General features: G+C 39.7%; 1 protein-coding gene across 1 annotated transcript in view; it reads right to left on the reverse strand.

Moving 5' to 3' along the window:
- Positions 1 to 4,020: 4,020 nt before the first annotated feature.
- Positions 4,021 to 27,881, reverse strand: part of LHFPL1 (lipoma HMGIC fusion partner-like 1) — a 105,113-nt gene continuing 81,252 nt past the window's right edge. Inside the window, exons 3-4 of the mRNA XM_006873797.1 lie at positions 26,401 to 26,499; positions 4,021 to 4,478 (exon numbers count right to left, since the gene is read on the reverse strand). Coding sequence (XP_006873859.1) covers positions 4,297 to 4,478; positions 26,401 to 26,499 — 281 coding nt within the window. The 3' untranslated portion in view covers positions 4,021 to 4,296. The remainder of the gene's footprint in view (positions 4,479 to 26,400; positions 26,500 to 27,881) is intronic.

Genomic DNA, 27,881 nt, shown 5'->3' on the forward strand with positions numbered 1-27,881 from the left:
TTCTGTTGGCTAGGATTTTGTTGAGAATTTTTGCATCTATGTTCATGAGGAATATTGGTCTGTAGTTTTCTTTCTTAGTGATGTACTTCTCTGGTTTTGGTATGAGGGTTATGCTTGCTTCATAAAAAGTATTAGTTAGTTTTCCATCCTCTTCTGTATTCTGGACATTTTTTAGAAGAATTGGTGACAGTTCTTCCCTGAAATTTTGGGAGAACTTACCCATGAAGCCATCTGTGCCTGGAATTATTTTTGCTGGGAGCTTTTTGGTGACCTTATTGGTTTGTTCAAGTTTTCTACTTCACTTTGTGTAAGTTTTGGTAGGCCATGTTTTTCTAAAAATGCATCCATCTCTTCTAAGTTTTCGAATTTGTTGGAATACAACTCTTCGTAGTATTCTGTTATTATCCTTTTGATTTCATTTGGTTCCATTGTGCCTTTTGATTTCATTTGGTTCCATTGTGACATCACCCATGTGGTTTCTAGTGTGAGCTATTTGTGTCCTCTCCCTGTTTTATTTTGTTAGGTTTCCAGTGGTTTGTCAATTTTATTAATCCTTTCAAAGAACCAGCTTCTTGTCCTGTTGATTCTTTTTATAGTTTTTCTGTTTTCCATCTCATTTATTTCTGCTCCTATCTTTATTATTTCTTTTCTTTTGGTGATTTTACCTTCCTTCTGTTGGTCAGTTTCTAATTTTGGAGATGCTGTTTTAATGTGTTAATTTTTGGTTCTTTCTTCTTTTGGATGTGCACATTTATCGCAATAAATTTTCCTCTCTGCACCATTTTCACCATGTCCCAAAGATTTTGGTATGTTGTGTTTTCATTATCATTTGTTTCTAGGAACTTTATGAATTCACGTTTAACATCTTCTTTTATACAGTTGCTTTTCAGCAGGGTGTTGCTCAGTTTCCATGTATTCAACTTTATTTCCTTAGTCTTCTTATTGTTGATTACTTATTTTATAGCATTGTGGTCTGGTAAGATGCTCTGTAGTTTTTTGATGTTATAAATTTATGGAGACTTGCTTTGTGACCTAACACATGGTCAATTCTGGAGAATGTTCCTTGTGCACTGGAGAAGAAAGATATTGTGTTGTTGTTGGGTTGAATGCTCTGTACACGTCTATGAGGTCAAATTGATTGATTGTGCTGTTTAGTTCCTCTGTAACTTTGTCAGTTTCTTTCTGGTTTTTCTGTCTCTTTTCAAAAGTGGTGTATTAAAATCTCTCACTATAATTGTAGATTTATCTATTTCTTTCTTCATTTCTAGTAAAGTGCTTCATGTATCTTGGTGCTTTTTCATTGGGAGCATAGATATTTATTATGGTTATGTCATCTTGCTCAATTGACCCTTTGTTCATGAGCTAGTGTCCTTCTTTATCTCTTATGCTGGTTTTTGTCTTAAAGTTTACTTTATCAGAGATTAGAATTGCCACTTCTGCTTGTTTATTGTTGCAGTTAGCTTGGTATATTTTTTCCAATCCTTTAACTTTTAGTCTGTTTTTGTCTTTGTGTGTAAGGTGTTTCTCTTGCAGGCAGCATTTTGAAGGGTTTTGTTTTCTTCTCCAATATGCCACTCTCTGTCTCTTCACTGGTGCATTCAATCCATTGACATTCAATGTAATTATCAATAGGTATGAATTATTTGCTGCCACTATATTAATTTTTTGGTAGTGCAGTTCATTCCTTTGTTGTGCATGCCTTCTTGTGCTGAGTTTGTGTTTTTTGTGCTATTTCTTGTCAATTTCTTTTTATATTTCATGTTTGTTTGTTCTGCTTGGAAGTTCATTTTCATGGTAACTTGTGAAGTATTAACTTTCTTTGGGGTTACCTTATAGTTTATTAACTTTTCTCTCCATTTAAGAGAATCTATTGTACCCTGTAATCTACCTGACATCCTCACCACCTGGATCTCTGTTCCTACATTTATCCCTTCTTTGACATTGATATTTTTTTGAGCTTTGTTTGACCTCCCAGCTCCTTTGAATTTGTTGTTGTTGTTTTGTTCTGTCTTAACTCTGCTGTGAACTGAATTCCAGGTGGTGTTTCCACACCTGTCAATCTCTGGATGTTGTCTGTTCTTGTTGGTTTTTAGTCCAAAGAAATCCCTTTAAGATGTTTTGAAGTGCTGGGTTGGTTTTGACAAAATCTCTTAGCTTCTTTTTATCCTGGAATGTTTTGATTGCTCCATCATATTTGATTGATAGTTTTGCTGGATAGACAATTCTTGGTTGGCAATTTCTTATTTTCTTTTAGGGTTTTTAATATGCATCCCCATTGCCTTCTTTCCTGCATGGTTTATGCTGAATAGTCAGAGCTTAATCTGAGTTGCTTGCCTTTGTAAGTGACACTTCTCTTCTCCCTGGCCACTTTTAGGATTCTTTCCCTGTCTTTGATTTTGGAGAGTTTGATTATTATATGCTTTGGTGTCTTTCTTTTGGGGTCTATCCTTCCTGTGGTATGTTTGGTTTCTTGAATATTTATCTTCTCATCTTTCAAGATGTTAGGGACATTTTCTTCCAGAAGTTCTTCAACTATCTCCTCTGTGGACTTCTCTGATTCTTTTCCAGAATGCCAATAATTCTTAAGTTGTTCCTATATGTGTTATTCAGCACAATTCTTAGACTCTCTTCAGATATTTTTATCCTTTTGTTCTACTTGCTCTTCTATTTTAACAGTATTGAGAAATTTGTCTTCCAGCTCGCTAGTTCTGGCTTCCATTTCTTCTATTCTGCTCCTTTCCTTTTCAGTGTATTGTCCATTTCTGATATTTTATTATTAAGCATCTGGACCTCTTTTTGCAGGTTTTGAATTGTTTCCAATGCTGTATCAATTTTGTTTGATTGCTCTTGTAGTACTTTCCTGACTTCTTCCTTGTTTTCCTTCACCTCTTTTCAAAGCATTTAAATTTGTTTCCATATCATTATTCTTAATTCCTTCTCAGGCAAATCTAAAACCTGCTCTTCCTCTTCTGGCAAGCCTTTGTCTGTCTCCACCACATTTGTGTCAGTTAATATTTTCTGGTTTTGGATATGTTTTGAGATAGTTTGTTTTGTTTGAGATCTCTTGTCATTTCCAGTAGTTATGTGGGTTTTTTTAATGCTTAAAGGGATGTTTGTTGTTGTATTATTAAGTTTCCTGGGTGTCTTCTGGTGGATATCATCAGGAAATCATATCCATTTTCACATGTTATGCTTCTCAGCTGTTATTGGCTCTTGTCTCAATGGTGGAATATTATGGGGTATGCTTGTAGCTTGGCTATATGGCCACAATTTCTGTCTTTTCTTGGGTAATGTAGGGAGAAAAAACTCCCACCTCCAGGAAAAATATGTGATCAAAAGGACCAAAATCAGTAGCAGTATAAGAGCAGAGACAAAAACCACCACTTTTAAACAAAAATAAAACTGTGACCAGTCACCTTCCTACACAGGCAGTGTGTGTGCACGGTAGAAGCCTCCAGCAGTGGGTGGGGGTATCCACTCAATCAGGCCCCTCCTCTAGTCACCACCAAGGAGGTGTGCAGATAGATATAGAGAGACACATTGATGGGAGAAAGATTGTCTCCTATTTTTGTCTCTGAAGGTCAGTTAGGTCAGTTAGGTATCTGCATGTGCACAGCATAATTCTTGAAATAGTTGCATCCTTTTATGTTGGGGTTTTACAGATTGTTCTGTGGTTTGTCTGTCAGGCCTCATAGGTCTGTTTTTTCTTGCTATATAGGTCGGAGTTGTGTGTAAGCATTTTTTATTAATGTTTTCCCACTGGGACTCAGATGCCCTCCCTCTGAGCATCCCCATAACTTGGGAGGAAGAGGAGTAAGAGAAAAGAAGAGTCACAACAATTTTAGCAGTAATACTTCAGAGATACTTAGGGATGACAATAAATCATGTGGGGGATCATAAGAATGGAGTGGTGGGAACCAGTCTTGCCCCTCTCCTGACTCCTTGCACAACTGTTCTAAGTCATCCTTTGAGCTTTAGGACTAAGTGGTAGTCAGAAGCCTTAATGATCTGAAGAGCTGCATCCCTTTATTTTGCCTAAAGGAATACTGTGGAACTTGAAAACTACTTGCTGGCTGGGTAAAAATTTGAGAGAATCACTTTTCTAGATGAATTTTGCAAGTATCCACTGATGTACTGAATTATGGGAACATGAAAATGAATGACAAGTGAGTTTAAAAGCATGCAAACACTATATATACTACTGACAGATGGGTGGCAACTGGACTTTATCTTGGTGCCTCTTTGCAGGGCTATCTTCCCTCCCTTCTCACACCCTTTCCACTCTTCTGCCCAAGTTCAAGATTTGAGGCAGTGATCAAGCTCCATGGCATAAGAATCGGTATTCCTCATGATGCTCTCCACCAACATGACTGGCTTCGGGTTTCTTCCAGCAAAGCAAGAAAGCCAAGTGCAGATCAGCATGGCTGCAGCTGCTCCACCTCCAGCACAGTAATAGGCCCAGCCAAGCTGACAGGTACCTGGGGAAATAGAGACCGAGATAAACATCAGGGTTGGGTTGTTTTCTCATTGGGAAGTTAGGACTGGAGTGAAAATAGGAAATAGTGACTGTGACTGGTCACCCAGTTTCTTTTCTTCCTAAGTCTTGGCTTTGGAAAGAGATTATAAAATTGCTACCTCCTGTTATGGTAGGATCCTGGGTGTGGCAGAGGAGGTGGCAATGCTGACAACAAAGATAAAGATAAGAATTACTTTACTAGGTGTCAAGTGCTATGCTTTCAAAGAGACATAGCCTGCATTACCAGTATTTCTGACAAATAAAATCAAATCTCTTGCTTCCTACTACATGTCTCTATTCTAAACTGACCTTTCAAAACACAGGACTCAAGGCTAAACTTCGAAAGGAGTACTTTCAGCTTGAAAAATAATGGGAAAGACTACCTGATTGAAAACATCCTCCCAACATCTTTAATTATATCAAATGTAGATTCCTTACTTTGAAGAATTTTGGGGGTCTTCAGGGTCCCCTCAAAAAGTATCAGAAGGAGATATTTTATTTTAAGGAGTTGTCAGAGTAACTGAATGCTAAAACCATGACCAGGAAAATTAAAGTAGGTGCTCAGTGATACAAAATTGCAGAGGAGTCCTCAGGAAAGAAGTAGGCAGGCACCTTCACCTACTTCACAGTCTTTCAGAAAGCTGGTCCTGGGGCTAAGACTGATCTTCACAATGATCTACTCTTTCAAAAAACTAAATTCAGTCAAATAACTAATTGTTTCTGTCCTCATGATGCCAAGTGAACTTGAATTTTCCTCCTTCCAATTGATTTTTTGGTAGAAGAGTAGAAGATGGCTCCAAGTTAGACTCTTTTGCTTTTTGATTCAGGCCAGTCTACTTTAACTCAAATTTTCTGTCTCAGAAATAGTATTTCTACCACAAAGTCATCATTCATGCGATCACTCCTGTCAGAAACATCTCTCCTTTTTCACCAATTCATATTTTCTCCAGATCAATACTACTCAGCACCTCCAGAAAGCCTTCCCTGATTAGCTCTAGTGGGTTCAAGCCACCTTAACCAAGTAACCCTATACAAACTCATTTCTACAGCTCACATATAGCTGTCTGTACCTGTTGGAAGAAAAATAAGGAGAAAAATTTGCATTTCACTTTTTTTTTTATCTGCTTTTTCCAGATGGTTGGTTCAGCAGTGTGGATGCATTTGTCTATTTTTCTGATTAACTCCTCAGAATGTTCTGCCAAAAATTGGTACTCAGAATGAGTGATTTAGACTAACAATACTTTAAGATGGGTACACTTGCATTTTCAATCCTCAACACCGAAAACTATGGCTTACATTATGAATTTAAAAAATTTTAAACCAGCCAAAGCTGTATTCTCTTTGTTTCTGGAATGTGTCACGGTCTTTCTCAACATGCACATTTTTAAAAATTCTGCCTGAAATGTTTACTACATATGTACCTGTAAACACATAATATCTGCCTATTCAATGTTCAGTCATTCATCAGTGTTATGCCTCCAATAAAATTACTTAATTAAACCTTTCCCTAACCTACCAAAGTCACATTACCTTATCAGAGGTTCTCATATCACCATAAGTTTTTCCTTCTTGTACTTGCATAAATGGCAAATTGAATGAATACTTTATCTCTTCCTATAGTATTAATCAAGCCATACTCCTTTAAAGGAGCTATTACTATAGTAATGGCTAGAGCAATGTAGTGCTGTAGGATCAGCACTGGACTGCTAACCACAAGGTTTGAAATCCAAACCCACCAGTTACTCCTTGGAATCCCTATACAGGATCACTATGAGTCAGAACTGACTTGACTGCACTTAACAACAGGGCAGTCATATAACTTTCTGAGATCCCATGTCCCACTGAAGATCATAGTGATAACTAGAATATAACAGCTATAAAAACAATGCAATTTTCAGAGAGAAAGGAGAGCAGTTTTGAAGAGAAGTTTCCTTAGAAAATAAAACACACTCAACATATCCTCAACATGAAAACAATAGTAGGTGTCTGGGAATGATAAACCAGAATCAAGGCAAACAGTCAATAGATCACAAACAAATACAAAACTAAGGTTTTGCATAAGGCATTAAGTTTCACAGATTGGAACTTTGAAAGACTTCAACTTCTGCAGTCTCTGAAATGCTGCAAGCTTTATTGTAGCCACTTCACAGGCAGGACTTTGATGCTTAGGTGATAGTCCCAGACACTCTGTTGGAAGCAGAGAGGTAGGAACAAGGGACCAGACCATGTCTCTTTATGCTCAGCCCCATGCTCTTCCTTCTAGTGATTTTCTCATCCTGAAAAAGCAATTCCTTCTTACGTTGTTGTTCTTAAGTGCTGTTAAGTCAGTTCCAACTCATAGTGACCCTCTATAAGGTTTCCAAGAGCAACTGGTTAGTTTGAACCACTTACCTTGTACCTCAAACAGTCGTTATAGAGGACCCTTGAAACTATAAGCCCGAAAGATATGGCAACAAACTAATAGACCCACCTAAGCTTTCCCCTAGCCCCTTCAACCAAAATCTCTTATCTTTCCATGTCAGAGTAGACAAGAACCAGATTTGGGGTTGTACCACAGTCAAGCAATTTCTTCCTCCTTGGCCTGCTTCCAACCTAGCCCAGGCAAAGCATCAGAAGTCTCATTCTGTTTCTCCAATTGCCTGTCAGGTCATCCCCCTCATTAGAGTAGCAAAGATACTTCTATTAGGTACATGCACCCTGAGACCAAGAGAAAACTTGATTCTCTAAATGAAATGAATAAATGCATAGCATGACATTACCCTAAAGCCCTAGGCAGGAATAAAGTTGACAGAGTGGGCAGCTCCAGAGTTGAAAACTATCTAGAAAGGCCTCAGAGATGTTTACGAAAGTCAGAATCAGGTATCACTGGGCTATTAACCAGCATCAAAGTGCTCTCATTGTCCCCTCTAGTGCACTCTGGGTTTCCTCTCACAGAAACGCCTATGAGGCCACTGAAACACACCTAAGCCTCACAGGATGTTAAAGAAGTAATATAACATTTATCCAGTCCCCATCTGTGCCTGCTATCTGCTTGAAGGAGCCAAAGCATTATGTCACTAGCATTGCAAACAGAAATAAAGAAAGAAAAAATACCGGACCATTTAGAAATTCCCTTTCCAAGTTGAAAGCCATTGTTAATACTCAGCTACTCCACAGAAAATGTGGATACTGGCCTGATGACCTACAAAGGAACTCATGTTTCCTATGGAAGGATGTAGAAGTAGGGAGCAGTCACAATGAGCTACTATTTTTGCCTCCAATCAATCTGTTAGTGGAGATCCATGGACCAACCCCTAAGTGGTATCCCTTGAAGTACCATTGAGTCTTCTTAAAAAAACACACAAAACAAAACAAAAAACACTGTCATCGAGTCCATTCCAACTCATAACAACCCTATAAAGAGTTTCTGAGCCTTTAAATCTTTATAGCAGCAGACTGCCTCATCTTTATTTCGCTTATGGAGCAACTGGTGTATTTGAACCTCCAACCTTGCTAACCCACAGCACCACCAGGGCTTCTATTCATCTGAAAAGTATTTATTAAGTATCTATTATGTGTCAACCATTTTAAATATACGTTCTCATTTGATTCTCAAAACAGCCATGCATATTTTCAGTTTGCAGCTGAGACTACTGAGTCTCAGAAAGATAAATGAGTTGGTCAATTTGTAAGTGTCAGAATTGAGATCTGAATATCAGCCTAACTCAAAGTCCATTTTAACAATGCCAGGAGGGTGAAGCCAATGACACAAATTGCTAGGTCCCAAGTTTCATGTGCAAGTGTGATTCTTTCAACACATCACTTCACCTTTCTGGGCCTCAGTTTCCTTTCCTTTAAGGTGGAAGAGATTTTGTTGAACAGATTTCTAAGTGTATCTACACATTCAATATTTCCATAGTGTGATTAGTACTTTAAAACATATGATGAGGTTTCAAAAAGTTCATGGGGAACTGGAGTTAAAAGACTATGGAAGAAATACAACCATAGAAAACTTGTAAGTCCGTCTTCTGCCAATAACTGATTGGAATACCTAAAAGGGGGATACAATGTGCCCAGTGAAGGAGGCTTCCTACGAAGCCCCTGCATTACACAAGACCATAGATGGAATCCTGAACAGCATCCAGAATCTTCTGAAGGGAAAGGTCCACTTGAAAGGAGAAGCAGAACAGCCTGGAGTGGCTAGAAGAACAGAGGATATGTCTTGAAAGACAGACTGACAAGATAAATACAAAATAATATAGGCAGGCCGACAGATTACTACAAGAACAAACAAGTGGCTTGCCAAGGAGACATCAAGGCAAGTGGTCGGGTCCCCCTCAAGGCACACCCCCTTCAAAGACTAAGGCTCAATGGGAATGCATGTTCTGATTGGTGACCACGTTCGTCATTGATAAGGGGAAGAGAGAGAAAAACAGCAATGAAGATGAGAGCTAAGCCCTACAATGCTCAATAGACTCTTGTGAACCTGGATGGAGACCTGGTTGGCCAGCAGTGTGCCAAGTCCAGGGGACTCTTGGACCCAGAGTCAGTGACATAGCCACAGAGGACTAGAGTGGAGAGTGAAGCATCCAGCTGATAGGAAGAGAGGACACATGCATAAGTACACCCACACTTGCAGACAATACCCACTTGACATGGCCTCAATGGCTGGAGGATCAGAGCCCAAACAGAAGAAGAAAGAAGAGGGAAGAAAAATTAATCTGATTCAATTTGATGAACTTGACACACACATATGGAAGCAATAGATCAAAAGAGTGAACAAATCTTCACAGTGAGGATCATTCCCACCTCCTCCACACACGGAGAGGACAGGGATGGGCAACTTGGACATTGGCTACCCAGAATGGGGCGGATACAGAGGCAAGAAATGGCTGGCTTACAAACTTTCAGGAGGGAACCTAGATCCAGAGGGCATGGAGCAAAGTAGAATTTCCACTGAGTAATATCCATTCTGCCTAGTCAGGGCTGATGAAAGGAGATGTGGATAGGTCTCTTGCGATACAATAGCAAATAATTGTTATCAGGACTGATTGCAAGGGCAAGAAATGTAAAGGTGGACATTTTGGGGCAAAGAGAGGGGATTAATTAATCTTGCAGTCTAAGAGCAGAGGTCCCCGGGCCCATCAAAGGAGAAGAGCAGAGAACGGAACCCTACCCAGAAAAGCAGTGATTCCAGGGATGGAGACAGAGATGATGACGTGGGGAGATGGAGCAGCTGGAGACTTTGGACTAGGAAAGAGAGGGGGTTGGTGTATGGTTGACAGGGGGGCAGGCTTGCAGGTTGATCGATGATGCATGCAAGGGATTGTAACCATGGCAAGGAAATGATATAAGATGGGATCAATGTGAAGCTGATGTCCTCCCATGTAAACAATCACATAATTCACAATAAAGCATTAAAAAAAAAAAAAAAAGACAATGGAATGCGTAAAGTACTACAGGAATTTCCAGGAAATTAGGAGTTATTTGTAGCTGGGAGAATTTAGGTTCAGGTAAGGGTTTATAGAGGAGATAATATTGCAAATTGGTTTTAGTTGCAGGAGACAGGCATTCTAGGAAGAGGGAGAGGTTGTTGTGATCAAAATTATATGATGAGAAAGTAGACCACATGCTTGAGAAACAGTGCTCTGTTGGCAAATTGTAAGTTGAGTCTAGATCAGGAGGGTTTATGAAATCTGTCATCTCTTCTATGTGCAGTAGGGAGCTATGGAAAGTTTCTGACTTGGGATGATACGATAGAGCAAGGCTTTTCAACCTGGACAGTATTACTGTTTGGATCAAAAAATTCTTTGTTGAAAGTGGGGAATGTCTTGTGCATTCTAAGATGTTTAGTAGCATCCCTGATCTCTACCCACTGGAAATCACTAGCACCTTCCTCTGAGCTGTGACAATGCAAAATGTCTCCATACATTACCAATTGTCTCCTGGGATGCAAAATCACTTCTGATTGAGAACCACTATTATGGTTTAGGGAGATTTACCTGTAACTCTGTGAAAAAGAGATTGGAGGTAGGTGAAAGCTGTAAGTAGCGACCCATTAGTCAGGGGCCAGGGATACTACTACACATGTAGAATATATTAAAAATAAAATACAACAAAGAGTTATTCAGTCCAAAATGCCAGTGGTGTCCAGATCCAGCAGCCATGATCTAAGCAAACACCAAATATTAATTTTTTAAAATTACTTCCAAAATGAATCTTGATGACTGAATGATTAGCTCAACAGAATGGCATCATCTGCCTTAAGAATGACCATCCATGCATGGTCCCTTATTGACCTGAGAAGCAGCCCACTACTGAGGCATCATCAGCCCTTGCTTTGGTATGCTAGTCTAGGAGGCTGGGGAATATCAAGAAGAGTGATCCCACAGGTACTGGGTTGTTGTTGTTGTTATGTGCCATGGAGTCGGTTCCGACTCATAGCAACCCTGAACAGGGTTTCTGAGGCTGTAAATATTTATGAGAGCAGAAAGCTTCATCTTTCTCCCATGGAACAGCTGGTAGTTTCGAACTGCTGACCCTGAGGTTAGCAGCCAGATTCATAACCACTATACTACCAGAGCTCCTTAAGGTACTGGTAGAAGCATTAAGATATTTGTTTCATAGAATGGGGTCTATGAAACAAATATCTTAACTCCGCTGGTTCTCAGCTCTCTCATTCAGAAGTGAAGAAAATAATTATGTAATTGACTAAAGATAGGGCAATAGGATCAGATAAGTTCTTGAGGTCCCTTTGAGAAATAGCCAGGCTCACGGTTGCCTTGTCTTTGAGATTGACTGTACTGACTCTAAGCCTCTACACTAGAATCATTCAAGGGTCTCTGTCCTCAGAAAACGCTGCAGTGAACTGACATCTTGCCTGGAAATTTTCTCCACATGTCTGCATGGGTATCTGTGAAAAGAAAGATTGGGTGTCAGGATACCGGAAGAGAAGAGGTTCTAACTGCAAATTAGTTTTATGCAAAGCTTCTGGATGAGCCCAGAGATAAGTCTGTTCCTTTTTGTGTTCTTCTGTATAATTTTAACACCTTTTCTGTGAGTCACTCAATTCCAGTGTTGAATTTGCTGTGACAGGATCCTCATCAAAGTTATTAAATCATCACTCAGTAGTGGGCATGACATTTAAATCAAGACATGTTGCTTTTAGTCCAAGTTGTAAGTCATATTGGTTTGTAATATGACTCTGTTTCGTTTGAGTCAGCATTAAGCTATGTATTATAAAGTTGCTGTTTGGGAATCTAATTGTCACTGGCTGCTTCTGAAATTGACCCTGACCCCCTCACCAGATCTCCAGTGCTATGCCCTTCATAGGAATGGTGTTGGGCCAGCTACAAATAGGTCATAATGAGATGCTAGGACCAAACCAGTGTGTATAGTGGGGCCTAACATTGGTGTGGACAACAGGTTTAGGAGTCAGAGTAGGATAGATTCTGACAGAAAGACTATCTCAGCAAGGGACATGTTAACAATGTCAGCATAGAAGCTAAAAATGCTGGAAAAGTAATCTAAATAATTGAGGCTTTCTTGAAGGAAGAAGTAAACTACGGGGGTGAATAAAAAGTTATCCACACTCTGAATGTAGAATTTATTTTAAAAAGCATTTAGAAAAGACAAATTAATCATTTTTGACACCATCTCTTTGCTTTTCAGTACACTTTGTCCATTCGTCAACAAACTTTCGTACTCCTTTATTTAAAAAAAAAAAAAATGTTTTAGGCTGAGTTGCAAGCCATAAATGCATGACTGTCTTCACTTCTTCATCAGAGGTGAATCTTCCTCCTAGAAGGGCTGCTTTCAGGTGACCAAACAAGTGAAAGTCTGATAGAGAAACATCAGGATTATAAGAAGGAAGCTTTAACACCTCAAGACAAAGTTTTTGCAGAGTGAGAATAGTGTGGGCAGAGGTGTGTGGACATGCATTGTCATGCAAGATCACAACACCCTCAGATAGTAGTCTTCTGCATTTAATCAGAAGTTTAAGCTTCAGCCCTTCAGTGAGTATCTCATTGCAATGAGCACTGTTGATTGCTGAACTTTTTCCTGATATTGTCTTAATACTGTTGTTGTTGTTGTTGTTAAGTGCCGTCGAGTCGGTTCCGACCCATAGCGACCCTGTACAGGGTTTCCGAGGGTGTAAATCTTTACGGGAGTAGAAAACCTCATCTTTCTCCCGCGGAGCAGCTGGTAGTTTCGAACTGCTGACCTTAAGGTTCGCAGCCCGATTCGTAACCACTACGCTACCAGAGAATCACAGAAAACTGTAAGCATTAATTTTCCAGCTGATAGTTGACTTTTGAATTTTTCTTGATTGGCAATTGAGGATATTTCCATCCCATACTCTGCCATTTACTCTCAGGTTCCTGGGGAAGAATCCATGTCTAGTCACCAGTATCATATTTTTTTAAAGAAACTTTTACCTTCCTTCTAGTATCAGCCCAAATTTTGTTTGCAGATATTTAAACTTGTTTATGCTCTTCTGTGAGTGGTTTTGGTCACAATTCACCCGAACATTTTGAAACCCAAATCTGTTGTGTATTATTTCATAGTCATAATTATGGATGATTTACAAATGATTTGCTACATAATCCACTGTTAGTTGTCTGACAGAATCATTTCTTGTGTATACTTAATGTCATCAGCCATGGAAATGTATGGATGTTTTAATATAACTGGAGTGTAGATAATTTTTGACTCATCCTCATATGTTGGATAGAAAAGACATAAAAAAAAAAAAAGTTTGGTTAAGTTTGCCTTTCAGGTTTCTCAAGTCTCCTCTTTCATAGAGTAATTACAGACCTACGAAATTTTGGAGTAAGAGACAGGGTACCAAGGATATAGCAGGCATAAACTGAAGACTAACATTTTCCAAACTTGTCTCCCAGACTGATTAGAACTAGATGAAATGTAATGGAACTTACAGATAAGTGAAGGTTTGAGTTGATGCAAGTGTTGCCAACAATCAAGTTCTAAGAGCTACCACTCCAAGAAAAAGCATGTTTGTAACCCAGGACAAATGGTAGGAGGTACTGGATATTAGAGAGATGGAAGGAAAAACTGATGGGGTGGGGGGAGTAAGAATAGTGAACTGGCTTGGCAATTTGAGATATAACAAGAGAAAATGAAGCTATTTGGAGAAATTGAGGAGCCCAGGGTATAGATAGCAAACTGTATGCACATTTAAAGAAGGGATCCCAATACTAAGGTCTAAGAGTCAGGATATTTGGATAGCTTGGTAGAGTGCAGAGAGAAAAATTTAACATCTTTTTTTTTTTTTTCACCTAAATACTCTAATAAAGAAGGAATGTGTGGGACACTGCTCTGACTTAAGATGATAAGTGTCATAGCGTCAGTTCTGATTCATAGCGACCCTGTATAGGGTTTGAAGAACCACAAACCTGTGGTTAGCAGTCCAGTGCTTATCCTACAGTGCCACACCAGGACTCTGGCTTTAAGTAGGTAAAATAAGGGAAGGAATAACCTCAAGGATGGAGGAGGATCTATCATGGGAACTTGCTTATCACCCTCAACCTCACTCTCGGCAGAAAGGACCATGACAGATCATTAGAGAAATCTGTCTGGAAGCCACCTGCAAATAAAGTCAAGCTGCCTACATTGATCCTGAGGGCAAGACCCTCAATTACAGAAAGATACCTAAGACTCCTTTGGAATTTTGTTTATTAGAGAGATACAAGGAGGAGCAAGGAAAAATCAAAGAGCAGAATGAGACTAAAGGAGGATCAACAGAGTAGGGGGAACGGTAAAAAGAGAGAAGGTAAGTGAAGTTTGTTTAGAGAACATTAGGAGATTGGAACACTAGAGAAGATCATACATAGGAACTGACGGGTGGAGGGTTGGAGCTCTTCAACAACTCTTCTCCTGGTGAAGGTGTTATTTTTTTCAAAGCAGAGACAGATCAGGGGAAACCAGCTGCTCCTATCATCACAGTGACACTATCTAAGCTTAGGAAACCAGGTCTGAAATCCATTACCCAAACTCAGTTGTTTGTTGAGTGTGGTGGTTGGGAATGGGAAAGGAGAGCTGCTATTTGCTTACTCATTATATTTTTTTGCTATGGGGATCTGCATTTTCTATTAATATAAGGAGCAGCAGGGGTTTGCATGAAGCTGGTGGTCCCATCTGTTCTGAGAGAAGTTGCTGAATTTAGGGTCTCCATAGGTGGCAGGGTAAAAAACATGTCCAATACAGTCAAGCTAAATGAGCAGAGAACTTTTTCTGCTAGGTTCAGCAAACATACATGAATACTCTTCAAAGAAAAAGCAAAGTCAATGAATTAAAAAGCAATTGCCAAACTTCCCACCACGGCCCTCAGTAAAAAGACAGCCAAAGCTATGAGAACAGCTCCCTTCTCACTCTCCAAGCTGGGTGTGAGTGTCAACAAGAGCCCAACTTGGAGGTCAAGAAGTTACTGAAGATACCAAGAACCTGCCAGGCTCACTTGCCAGAGAAAAGGCAAAAAACAAAAAACAAACAAACAAAAAAACCAACCAAACAAAACCACACACACACACACACACACACAGAGCTCTGAAAACTTCATTTAATAGAAGTGTATTATAGCTAGTGCCCCTGACTATTGGACCCAATTTTGGTCCAACTCAATTGTTCTAAAGGGAATGAAAGGCCTGGGTACTTGCTGGAAAACCACAGGAACACTTAATAAAGCTCCAAGTCCCTCATGATCACACAAATTCCCTGTTTGTCATTTTCTTTCACTTTGTTTTGTTTTGTTTTCATCTCTCAAACAAACTTCTGTCAAACAAATTGAGAACTTCTATTGAAATCTTCCCTGTCACTACTGTGCATTTGCTTCTGACCTCTCCTCATGTTTTATCAGCCAGTATCTCTTTTCTTGTGTACCTAGCTTGGATTTTAGCTACTTTGCCCATCTTTTTCTTCAAGTGGGTGTGAGTTGGGGGTCATACCTCAGGCCACTTTAAAATATATTTCTGGGTCTGTTTTTCAAAATAACCCCCACCTGCTCCAGAAGACACCTCCAGCTTACCCTGTGTTGCCCTTTATACAACTACATTTGGAGTAGTTTCTTTGAAGATCTTTGAGCACTGTCCCCAAAGAGACAGATGAAAAGCCAGATAACCAAATGCTAAACAATGTTGACTGAGCCTGAGTCTCTAGGACACTTGGCCCCTCTCCTCTAATATCTGCTCAGTGGACCTCGGCTTGTATCTATTTTAACATTTCAGCTAATTAAGTCAGTAACTGAAATAATAGTAGGTCAGCGGTTCGAAACTACCAGCCGCTCCGCGGGAGAAAGATGAGGCTTTCTACTCCCGTAAAGATTTACACCCTCGGAAACCCTGTACAGGGTCGCTATGGGTCGGACCCGACTCGATGGCACTTAACAACAACAACAACAAGCATTAGCCAAATGCTTCCATGTGCTAGGCACTGTGATAATGTCCTTAATCATGATAATACCATGACCTGGGTTGCTGTTGCTGTTGTTAAGTGCTGTCGAGTTGTTTCCAACCAAGTATAGGGTTTCCAAGGAGCAGCTGGTGAGCTTGAACCGCCAACCTTGCAGTTCAAACGACTTTGAAGTCTGGTGCATTAACCCACAGCATTACACCAGGTCTCCAATGTCCATGGAAGTAGCAGCCAAGAAATTAAATTGCATATTGCTTTGAGAAAATCTGCTCCAAGAGACATCTTTAAAGTGTAAAAAGCAGTAACTTTGAGGACTAAGGTGTGCCTAACCCAGGTCATGGAGTCCTGATGTGGCGCTGTGGGTTAATGAGCTGGATTGCAAAGTAGGTTTTAGCTACAAGGTTCAAGCTCACCAGCTGTTCCTCAGAAACCTTAAACTGGGTTGGAAACAACTCGACAGCACTTAACAATAGCAACAGCAACCCAGGTCATGGTATTATCAATCATATCATATATATATGAAAGCTGGACAATTCACAAAGAAGACTGAAGAATTGATGTATTCTAATTATGGTGTTGGCAATAAATGGTGAAGCAATAAATCTCTCTTGAAGGAAGTACAGCTAGAATACTCATTAGAAGTGACTATAGAGAGACTTTGTCTAATGTACATGTTATCAGGCAAGACCAGTCCTTGGAGAAGACATCACACTTGGTAGAGAGCCTGTGAAAACAAGGAAGACCCTCAAGGATGCAAGAGTGGGCTCAAACATGTCAATGAATGTGAGGATGCCACAGGACTGGGCAATGTGTCATTCTATTGTACATAAAGGAGCTCTGGTAGTGTAGTGGTTACGAATCAGGCTGCTAACTTCAGGGTCAGCAGTTCGAAGCTACCAGCTGTTCTGCAGGTGAAAGATGAGGCTTTCTGTTCCTGTAAAGATTTACAACCTCAGAAACTCTGTGCAGGGTCGCTATGAGTCTGAACTGACTCCACGGTACATAACAACAACAACAACATTGTACATAAGGCATCTATGGGTTGGAACCAACTCAGCAGCACCTAGGAAAGACTCTTAACTTTGTCAGGATATTGCTTCGACCATGTGCATGAGTTGTCCCAGGTTTTCTTTCTAGTTTCTACACCTGAAACCTATTCCATTTTATCAAAATACCTTCTGAGTTGGTCTATAGCAGTTATTGAGTGTTACCGCTGTACCAAGTACATTATGTGCATAATTTCATTTCATTTTCTGTGAAATGGGTGCTACAGTATTTGTGTTGCTGTTTTTATTGTTGTCAAGTGTCATTGAATCAGTTCTGCATTATAGTGACCCTGTATAATGCTTCCAAGGAGCAGCTGGTGGGTTTGAACTGCCAACCTTGGGGTTAGTAGTCCAGTGCTTATCCAATAGCGCCACATCAGGTCACCACAGTACTTGCATTGTTGTTAGTTGTTAAGTACCAAAGAGCTAGTTCTGACTCAGAGTTTCCAAGGAGCAGTTGGTGAGCTTGAACTATTTTACAATTTAAACTGACCGTGAGGTCCAGTGCTTATCCAACAGTGCCACACTAGGACTCTGTACTTTTATTAATGTCCCCAATTAAAAATGGGTTCTGTCTTCAAACAAAGGCTGAGAATACAGAATCATTCTAGTAGGCAAGGGAAAGAGGCAGGACTGAGAAAGGCAAATACAGACTAAATTTGCCTGACTTTACTGCCATCCCGTGGTGATATGGTGTATAAACAATTGGTCCACAATTCAGTATTCATTGTTTCAGACATTGAGCCTACTTAGGAATTAGGCCCTTCTGCAATGCAGAGGGGAAATTAAGCCAAATAAAGAAGACAACTTGTCTTTGAAGCCTTTGTAAGGGCTTTGTCTCCCACAGGAATCACTAAGCTGGATATCACTGTAGGAATTGATTACTTCAGGGGTGGAATGCTCTTTCCTCATGATGACTATTTCAGTAGAGATAGAAACCACCATTATTTTTTTCTATTTAAAGTAAAAATAGCTGAGAATCTCGTGGCATTACTTTAAGTATCTCACTATTTTGAATAGAAGGTGGTTAGTGAAATCATAGGCACTGAAGTTTGGCCACTAAAATGTTTGGTAGTTAGAATCTAATGGTAGATCAGCTATCTAATCTTGTATCCATTACAAATGTAGGACATTGTTTTCATAGAGAACATTTATGTGAACTTTGCCATTTCATGACCAACACAACCCCAAGAAGACAGGGAATATCCTCCCTCAATTTGGTTATGGAAGAAACAGTAAAGAAGTGTAATGACTTACCTATGGTCACACAAGAAGATGGTGTCATAGCTGCACTGGAATTTGTTTAATCCATTCAATGCAATGTTTACAGAGCACTGAATGTGTGCCAGGCACTAGGTATATGTGGTGGTGGTGGTGATGTGCCGTGGAGTCGCTTCCGACTCATAATGACCTTGTACAGGGTTTCCGAGGCTATAAATCTTTACAGGAGCAGAAAGCCTCATCTTTCTCCCACAGAACAGCTGGTAGTTTTGAACTGCTGACCTTAAGATTTGCAGCCCAGTTCGTAACCACTACAGTACCAGAGCTCCTTCTACGCTACCAGAGCTCCTTAGAGATATGTAGTTGAATGGAAACACTTCATGAGCCCCTGTCTCTTTCAGGTCAGCCCAGCATCTCCTATGAATGGAGACTTCTCTCCGTGTGGAAAAGGCAAGAAAATGAAAAACCTTAAGCAACACTTTAGCATGAGGTTTCCAGGATGATTGACTGCCAGGAAATTCTAGCTTAATGTAGCCCCAACAGAGAGATTGCTTTTGGAAATTCCCTTTGCTAATCCCTGTTCCTTTTCCCTATGCGTGAGTGATACTAAAGGACTCCTTTCCTCTAAGGACTGTCGTCAGTAGATTGGTTTATTTATTTTTTGTGATGCTTCTCCTTTTTTTAAGGAATGAAGTAAATGAATACAAAATTAGATCAAAAGTCTGATCATGAAGATGGAAGGGTCACAAGTGGGAGCTAGATAGGTACAGGGAGCCTCTGTTGTCTCATCAATCTAGTCTACCACTCTGTAAAAAGAGGGAAACAAAAGACCAGAGTGGGAAGGTGACTTGTGTAAACAACCTTAGGGTAATTAGAATTGAGGCTTCCTAGTAACCAGGCCAGGGCTGTTTCTACTTCACTGCTGCCCCTCTGTGGGCATCAGAATATATTAAACTGCCTTATTGTAATCTGGTGTGGCACTGTAGGATAAGCACTGAACTGCTAACTGACAGATCAGTGGTTCAAACCCACAAGCCACTCCTCAGAAACCCTATGCAGGGTCACTATGAGTACTATAAGCTGAATCTGACTCAACAGCACTTAACAACATTGGGCCCTGATGAGCACAAGAAAACAGGCTGTCCATACAGAAGGAAACTGACAAATAGGAAAGGTAACAGGAAATGCCTGGAAGCTAATACCACAAATGCCAAACCCCAAATCACCATAAAAGGTTTTGAACTGGCAAGAATGAGAGGAAATGATGGAAGAGCAAAGGAAATGGACTTCCAGGAGAGGAAACACAGGGAGCACACACAGGCATTTGTGTAGTGTCCGCTGCAGACCTTGACAACAGGAATGGGTCCTTCCCTCCTTCCCAGAAGTCAACCTTGGGCTATCTCCTTCAACAATGTCCCTCAAAGCTCTTGTGAACATGGATGGCTACTTACTAATAGTGACTTGCATTTAATTCCACCTGTTCCTCTGAAGTTCTACATGTATCATTTTATTTAATCCTCTTAATAGCTCTATGGAAAGAGATATTATTATGAATCCCCATTTTACAGATGAGGAAACTGAGACAGAGGTAAAGTAGCATTCGCACAGTTGCACAACTATAGCTGTAAGGGCACACATTTTAATCCTTAGCCTGTGCTTTCATCCACTATGCTACACTACTTCCTAGCTGAAGATGTTCTTTCTTTTGAAAATTAAAGCATTTTCATTTCGGTCCCTGGTTGTCATGATGATGATGATGACAGACAATGGATATTGACTGATTTACTATATACTGTTTTGCAAGTATATATCCAGCCTTTGTACCATAGGTTCTCCCACCTCTGTGAATGCCAGTCAGAAGTTTGATGAAGGATAACTAAGAGGTAGAATTGACTGCATCAATTTACCATTTGTCTTCTCCAAGATTCATTAGTGTGGGATTAAATCCATGAAATTCTCATTTGATGGCTAGAATCCAATTATTAAGCATCTTTCTGAGCATAAAACTTTCATTTATTTAATCAAATTAAGGTGCTGGAAAGCATTGTATTTGACCAGGTAATTGATGGTCAACAACCGGATTTCCCCCTTCTTATTGAATAGGTAAGGAGCTCTGGTAGCGTAGTGGTTACGAGTCAGGCTGCTAACCTCATGGTCAGCAATTTGAAACTACCAGCAGTTCCATGGTAAAAGATGAGGCTTTCTGCTCCAGTAAAGATTTACAGCCTCAGAAATCTTATGCAGGGTCTCAGGATCACTATGAGTCAGAACCAACTCCACGGCACACCACCACCACCACCATTGAATAGATAGGAGTCCTGGTGTGGCGCTGTGGATTAATGCGCTGGACTGCAAGGTCGCTGTGAACTGCAATGTTGGCGGTTCAAGCCCACTAGACGTTATTTGGGAACCCTATACAGGGTCGCTATGAGTCGGAACTGACTAGACGGCACTTTGCAACAAGAACAACAATTGTAGCTTTGTGGTTATGAGTCGGGCTGCTAACATCATGGTCAGCAGTTCAAAACTACCAGCGGTTCCATAGGAGAAAGATAAGGCTTTCTACTCCAGTAAAGGTTTTCAGCCACAGAAACTCTATATACAGTCGGTATGATTCGGAACCGACTCCCGACACAGCACCACCATAACCATCAAATAGGTAATTCAGTCAACAAATAGATATTAGATTATCATTGAGCACCATCTATAGTAAGCCTTGGAGTCAGGATGTTAGTTCTAGATCTCCGGTTATGGGGTCTTGAGAAAGTCACCTGCTCCTACTGGGTCTCAGTTTTTCTAGCTATAAACGAGCCTATTAATTGATCTGCAAGATCCCTCTCATTTTAGGTTCCAATGCAAGTTCCTGATTTATGTTTGCCATTTTTTCTATTTCCTTTTATATATTTGATTGTTCATGTCTACTTTAACTGAGGGAAAAAAGAGAGAGAGTCAATTCGCTTAATTGCTCGACAGTAGGTGAGAGTTCAGTATGTGATCTGCCATGTACAGAGGAGGAGATCTGATAGTAGTAGAGGACTAGGACTGCAGGGGACATGTAGGATAAACTGGGAAGCATGTGCGGAGATCCCAGAACTGGCAAGGCCATGGAAATAAAGAAGCCAGACCTCTGGAGAGCAAATCCTTTGCGATTCTTTTTTCAAAATATGTTTTTGCTTTTGAGAGCTGTGTCTATTTCAACCTTCTTCCCATCACTCAACCCACCCCATAAAATGTCTTTCTCTCAAGAAGAGATAAGAAGCAGATAAGGGGTTACCAGAGAGAGGCCTCAGGTAAACAGCATATGATTTGAGAACACATGGAATATACAAAAGCTGTATTTCTTTCTTCTGTGATCAAATTTAGCAGGACAATTTAGCTGCCTTTATTAGTTACTGTAAGTCAAATCTAGGGCACTTAAATTTTCTGTCACATACTCATTACACTGGGGAATTTTTTCAGAATCCCAACAAGTCCACCAACTGCTTTATTTTTATTGATTAAAATCAAATATTAGGACTTCTGGTGTGGTGCAGTAGGATCAGCACTGAACTGTGAACCATGAGGTTGGCATTTCAAACCCACCAACTGCTCCTTGGAAACCCTATATAGGGTCACTATGAGTCAGAATCAACTCAATGTCACTTAACAACAACAACATACTCAAAGGTTAATTGAGGACTGATGGGAGTGGTGGGAGACAGGATGGTAAACTGGGTACTTTCCATGCTGTTTCAGATATTTGTTTCTGTTAACAATTGAGGTAAAGTGTGTTTTTTAGAAAAAAAGGCATTTCAATGACTCAAGACATGTCCACACCAATGGAGAAGAGGAAAAAAGTTGTGACGCACACAAAATAGGGGATTGGGAGATAGGCTCCATTTACAGTTCTGCCCTAACTTGATCAGTGACAAAAGACAAATCATTTTGCCTCTTCAGACCTCAGGGTTTCCTCATTGTAAAATGGGTATATTATTATATGCTGTGAATTAGTTTTTCAAGTTTAGACTATACTCATAAGAACATGTTACAAATTGATAGATGATTATACTCTTTATCTTACAATTCAGTGCAATTGATTACATAATGATTTGATCAGCTTACAGGAAAAACAGCTGTATCCCATTAGAAATAATCAGCTTCTGTAAAGATAGTAGTAGGGGTTCAGTGGTAGAATTTTTGCCTTTCATGTGAGAGTCTTGGGTTATATTCCCAGCCAGTACACTTCATGAGCAGCCACCATTTATCTGGAGTTAGGGAAAAGACTGATTCTTGTATATATATATATATATATACTTTTTTTTCCATTTTAAACTTTTATGCACTGTTTTACTTTGTCATGCACATGAATTACTTTTGATTAAAAAACAAAAACTAGTTCATGTAAAAGCATGTGTGTGTGTATGGTTTGGATTTTTTTGTTTTTTTTTATTTTGGTTATACATTGCTGCATAGCAAATTACTCCAAAACATAGTAGCTTAAAACAACCATTTTATTATGTTTCATGATTTTGTGGGTCACAATTTGGCCAGGGCTCAGATGGCAGGTTCCTCTGCTCCATGTTATCAATTGAAGCCACTGGTATAAAGCATATAGACTAGCTTCACTCACATTTCTAGTATCTGGGAAGGGATAGATGGAGGTGGACTTGGCTAGATGCTCTCTTTCTCCAATGATCTCTGGGCCATTCCATGAAGTCTCTTCAATAGAGTAATCAGATTGTTTTCTAGGTAGCTCAAAGATCCAGGCAACCAGGCTGAAACTGCCAGTTCTTTAAGAGGCTAGCCCTAGAATGAGCTTGATGTCATTTTTGTCATGCTCTATTGGCTAACATAACATGTCTATGGAAAAAAATGCCAAAGAATGTGTTTGTTGTGGTTGTTGTTAGGTGCCATTGAGTTGGTACCAACTCACAACGACCCTATGTACAACAGAACGAAACACTGCCCCGTCCCGGGTCAACCTCATAATCATTGCTATGCCTAAGCCCACCACTGCCACCACTGTGCCAATCCATCTCATTGGGGGTCTTTCTCTTTTTCTCCAACCCTCTGCTTTACCAAACATGATATCCTTCTACAGTGAATTGTCCTTTCTGTCAATATGTCTGAAGTATGAGAGACAAAGTTTGGCCATCTTAGCTTCCAAGGTGAACTCTGGCTGTACTTCTTACAAAACAGATCTGTTTGTTCTTTTGGAAGTCCATGGTACTTTTAATATTTGCCTCCAACACCATAACTCAGATGCATCAATTTTTCTATGGTCTTCCTTATTCACTGTCCAACTTTCACATGCATGACGCTATTGAAATACCATGGATTGGGTCAAGTGCGACTTAGTCCTCAAACTGACATCTTTGTTCTTCAACACTTTAAAGAGGTCTTGCGCAGCAGATTTTCCTACTGCAATGTTGTTATTGTTGTTAGGTGCCATCAAATCGGTACTGACTCATAGTGACCCTATATACACAACAGAACAAAACACTGCTCAATTCTGGGCCAACCTCACAATTGTTGCCACACTTGAGCCCATTGATGCTGCCACTTTGCTAATCCATCTCAATGGGGACTTCCTCTTTTTCTCTGTCCCTCCACCTTACCAAACATGATATCCTTCTCTAGCGACTGGTCCCTCCTGACAATACGTCTGATGTATGAGAGATGAAGTCTGGCCATCCTGGCCTCCAAGGAGTACTCTGGCTGCACTTCTTCCAATACAGATCTGTTTGTTCTTTTGGCAACCCATGGCACTTTCAGTATGCTCCTCCAACGTTGTTTGTTTTCTTGACTGCTGCTTCCATGAATGTGTAGCTATAGTTAATCCACCAACGACATCAATATCATCATCCTATACAAGTTATATCTTCAGTAATTAAAGCTAGGGCTAAAAATCATAGCTGTAGACAGTTCAGAATAATTTAAATGGAAACCTAGGGGAAGATGGAATGGAAACATGAGTGTGAACCCTTCATAGTCAAGGCTGCAGGAGGCCTGTCAGAGTGAGAAATCTATTTTAGTTACTCTCAAAATTCACAGACATTAAATATTTCTAATGAGACACAGCTGTTTCCATGTAAGCTTATAAAATCATCATGTTACCACTTGCAAACTGATAATGCCTGTCTCTAGTCTCCTCCCTACGGAACCCTCATAGCATAATGGATTGCTCATTGGTTGCAAACTGCAAGGTCAACAGTTGAAATCTACCAGGTGCTCTACAGGAGAAAGATGAGGCTATCTGCTCCCATAAATATTAACAGCCTTTGAAACCCTATTCAGGGTCACTATGAGTTGGAACTGACACCACCACCACCATTCTTCTCCCCACCTTTCTCATCTCTTTCAAGAAAGACATGGCTACTACAAGCTTTGCAAAGACCATGACTTATATTGATCTTGTTTATCTCCTCCCAAAACCAAACAAGAGAGCCAAAATAAATGCTACATTCTACTCTGCTATGTTATGGTTGTTGTTTGTTGTTGAGCCTATTCTGACTCTTAATGACTTTCTATATGATTTGAGCTGCTGGTGAGTTTTAACTGCTGACCTTGCAGTCAGGAGTGAAATGCTTATCCTACAGCACTACACTGGGGCTCAAAATGTATACTTAACTCAATTTTTTTTTTAAATAAAGTGAAAATATAACCCACAGAATAGGAGAGAATATTGTCAAATAATACATTTGAAAAAGATATGGTGGTGGTAATTCGTGGTTGTGTGCCACCGAGTAAGTGGATTCCAACTCATAGCAACCCTGTATAGAGTTTCTGAGGCAGTAAATATTTATGGGAGAAAAAGGCCTCATCCTTCTCCCATGGAGCATCTGGTAGATTTGAACTGCAGATCTTGTGGTTAGTGGCCCAATGCATAGCCACTACACTACCAGGGCTCCTTGAAAAAGGTCTAGTACACAGAATATATAAACTCAACAAAAAAAAGATAATCCAATTTTTAAATGGGCAAAGAACATGAATAGATGCTTCTCCAATAATATATACAAAAGAGCAATAATCCATGAATAAGTCCTCAACATCATAAGCCATCATGGAAATGCAAATCAAAATCACAATGAGAACTACTTCATACCCATTAGGATGGCCATAAAATGTAAAAAGTATTAATGAGGATTAATGAGGATCTGGAGAAATTGGAATCATCATACACTGCAGATGAAAATGTAAAATTATACAAGTCTCCTTGAAAGAGTTTGGCAGTTCCTCAAAAGCTAAAATACGAGTTAACATCTGACCCAGGAATTCACCTCCAAGGCACATACCCAAGAGAAATGAAAACATATCTCCACACAAAAACATGTATACAAATATTCATAGCAACGGAGTGTGATGGTGCCATACAATAAGCCCTAGACTGTGAACCACAGGGTCCATGGTTCAATAGCCACTCCACAGAACAAAGATGAGACTTTCTGCTTCTGTGAAGATCTAAAGCCTCGGAAACCCTACAGAACCGACTTGACAGCACTTAAGAACAACAACATGATTCATAGCAGCATTATTCATAATAGCCCAAATTTGAGTATATGAACAAAATGTGTTCTACCCATACACCGAAGTGCATGGTGCCCTGTAAGAATATTGAATAGTGAGAGAAGACAGTTTCAAAAGACCACATATTATATGATTGCATTTTTTGTGAGATGTCCAGAATAGGCAGATAAATCTAATCAGAGAGCAGATTAATGACTGAAGATTAATGGTTGTGAAAAAGGATGTATAGGGAGTGACAGCTAATAGAAATGAGTTTTCTTTTGGAGGTGATAAAAATGTTCTGGAATTAGACAATGTCTGTACAACCTGGTTAGTATATAAAAACAATTTGACTATACACTCTTAAAGGTGAATTTTATAGTGTATGAATTAGATATCATTCAAATGTTATTTTTTAAATGATAGAATCATAGGTCCAACAGCCAAGTAGGAGAAATGTGCTAAATCTTTATGTTTCTCTTCACTAGCTAGCAGGACCAGTCATTGGATGTGTATACTATACTGTGGAAAGATAAAGTTAAGGAAATTGAACTTGTACCCAAACATTGTGACCTAGAAAGGCCAGATGAGTCAGACCATGCTACCACTTTCCACAAGCTAATTGGATGAGAGAGGCTCAAGCAAGTACAAACAGCAAGCAGAGTCCCCTTCAAGAAAACAGATTTCCCATGAACCATGTCTGCCATCCTGACCAGGCCACCTTACCTAACTGAAATTGATTGGAGACATTCCCACATGTTTGCATTATCTCCGGACTATTCCATCCTAAGGGGTATAATGCACAGCCTGAGCTTATCAGCAGCCCTGGAAAGAAGAGCATACACATAGGTAGATAAAAAAAAACATAACAGTTATTCTGTTATCCCAACATTCCTTCTAGATTATCTCAGTTTAAATTCTACCTTTTCCTCATGGAACTTATCTTTCCTTTTTTACCCTAAATGTCTATGATACTAACAATCCTGTTGCTCTGCCATAGATTGTGGGTGCAGTAGATAGCGGAGGGGACAACTCATAAAGAAAGGAGAGTATTGTGAAGTAAGATAGGCCAATGTACTTTTTACAGCCAAAAGGTTTTTGATAATAATGGACAAGGTTAACTTGGCTGCTCAAGTCAAACCCTTCTTCTATTTTGGTCTGTCTTGTTACAGAGAATAAACATTTATATATATATATATATTTGAGCTACCTAGAAAACAATCTGATTACTCTATTGAAGAGACTTCATGGAATGGTCCAGCGATCATTGGAGGAAGAGAGCATCTAGCCAAGTCCAACTCCATCTATCACTTCCCAGATACTAGACATGTGAGTGAAGCTAGTCTGGATACTAGTCAGCTGAATGTTACTGAGTGGCTTCAATTGATACCATGGAGCAGAGGAACCTGCCATCTGAGCTCTGGCCAAATTATGACCCACAAAATCATGAAATATAATAAAATGGCTGTTTTAAACTACTGTGTTTTGAATTTGCTATGCAGCAATATATAATCAAAATAAAAAAACAAAAAAATCCAAACCATACACACACACATGCTTTGACATGAACTAGTTTGTTTGTTTGTTTTTAAGTTTTTATTGTGAATTGAGTGAAAGTTTACAGGGCAGATCATCAGTTTTACATTCAACAAACCATGCACCTTGTTTCATTACAATCACTATAATCCCATCCATGTACCATCAGATAACAATATTTCTCTCTATTCACTTTAGCTCTCTCTCTCTCTCTCTCTCTTTTTTAAACACTCAGGCACATATAATAATTTACACCACCAAAAGGGAACATCCTGTAAGTCTGCCTCCTGGCAACCAGCTCTTAGTCCCTTTCTTCCCATGAATCTAGAGTCCTCAGCTGCTCACTTTCTCCATGTCCCCATCTCTGCCTCCATCTCTGGTGTCACTGCTTCTCTGGATAAGGTCTCCCATTCTGCTTGTGCTCTTCTCCCTTGATGGTCTTAGGGTCCTTTGTTTCTGGAATGTAGGATTAACTACACCCCCATTTTTGATTAAAAAAACAAAAACAAAAACTTGTATCTTTACAATTGTGACAGTCTCAATTAGTCATGATAACTACTACTGTTAAATCAAAAGAATCTTATCCCCATCTCTTTTCACCAGACATCTAGACAAGTTGAAAACTATTCAGTGGGGACTCTTTTCTGGCCCCACACATTCTTTTTTTTTTT

The sequence above is a fragment of the Chrysochloris asiatica genome, unplaced genomic scaffold, assembly GCF_000296735.1.
Source record: "Chrysochloris asiatica unplaced genomic scaffold, ChrAsi1.0 scaffold00255, whole genome shotgun sequence".
In the NCBI taxonomy this organism is placed as follows: Eukaryota; Metazoa; Chordata; class Mammalia; order Afrosoricida; family Chrysochloridae; genus Chrysochloris; species Chrysochloris asiatica.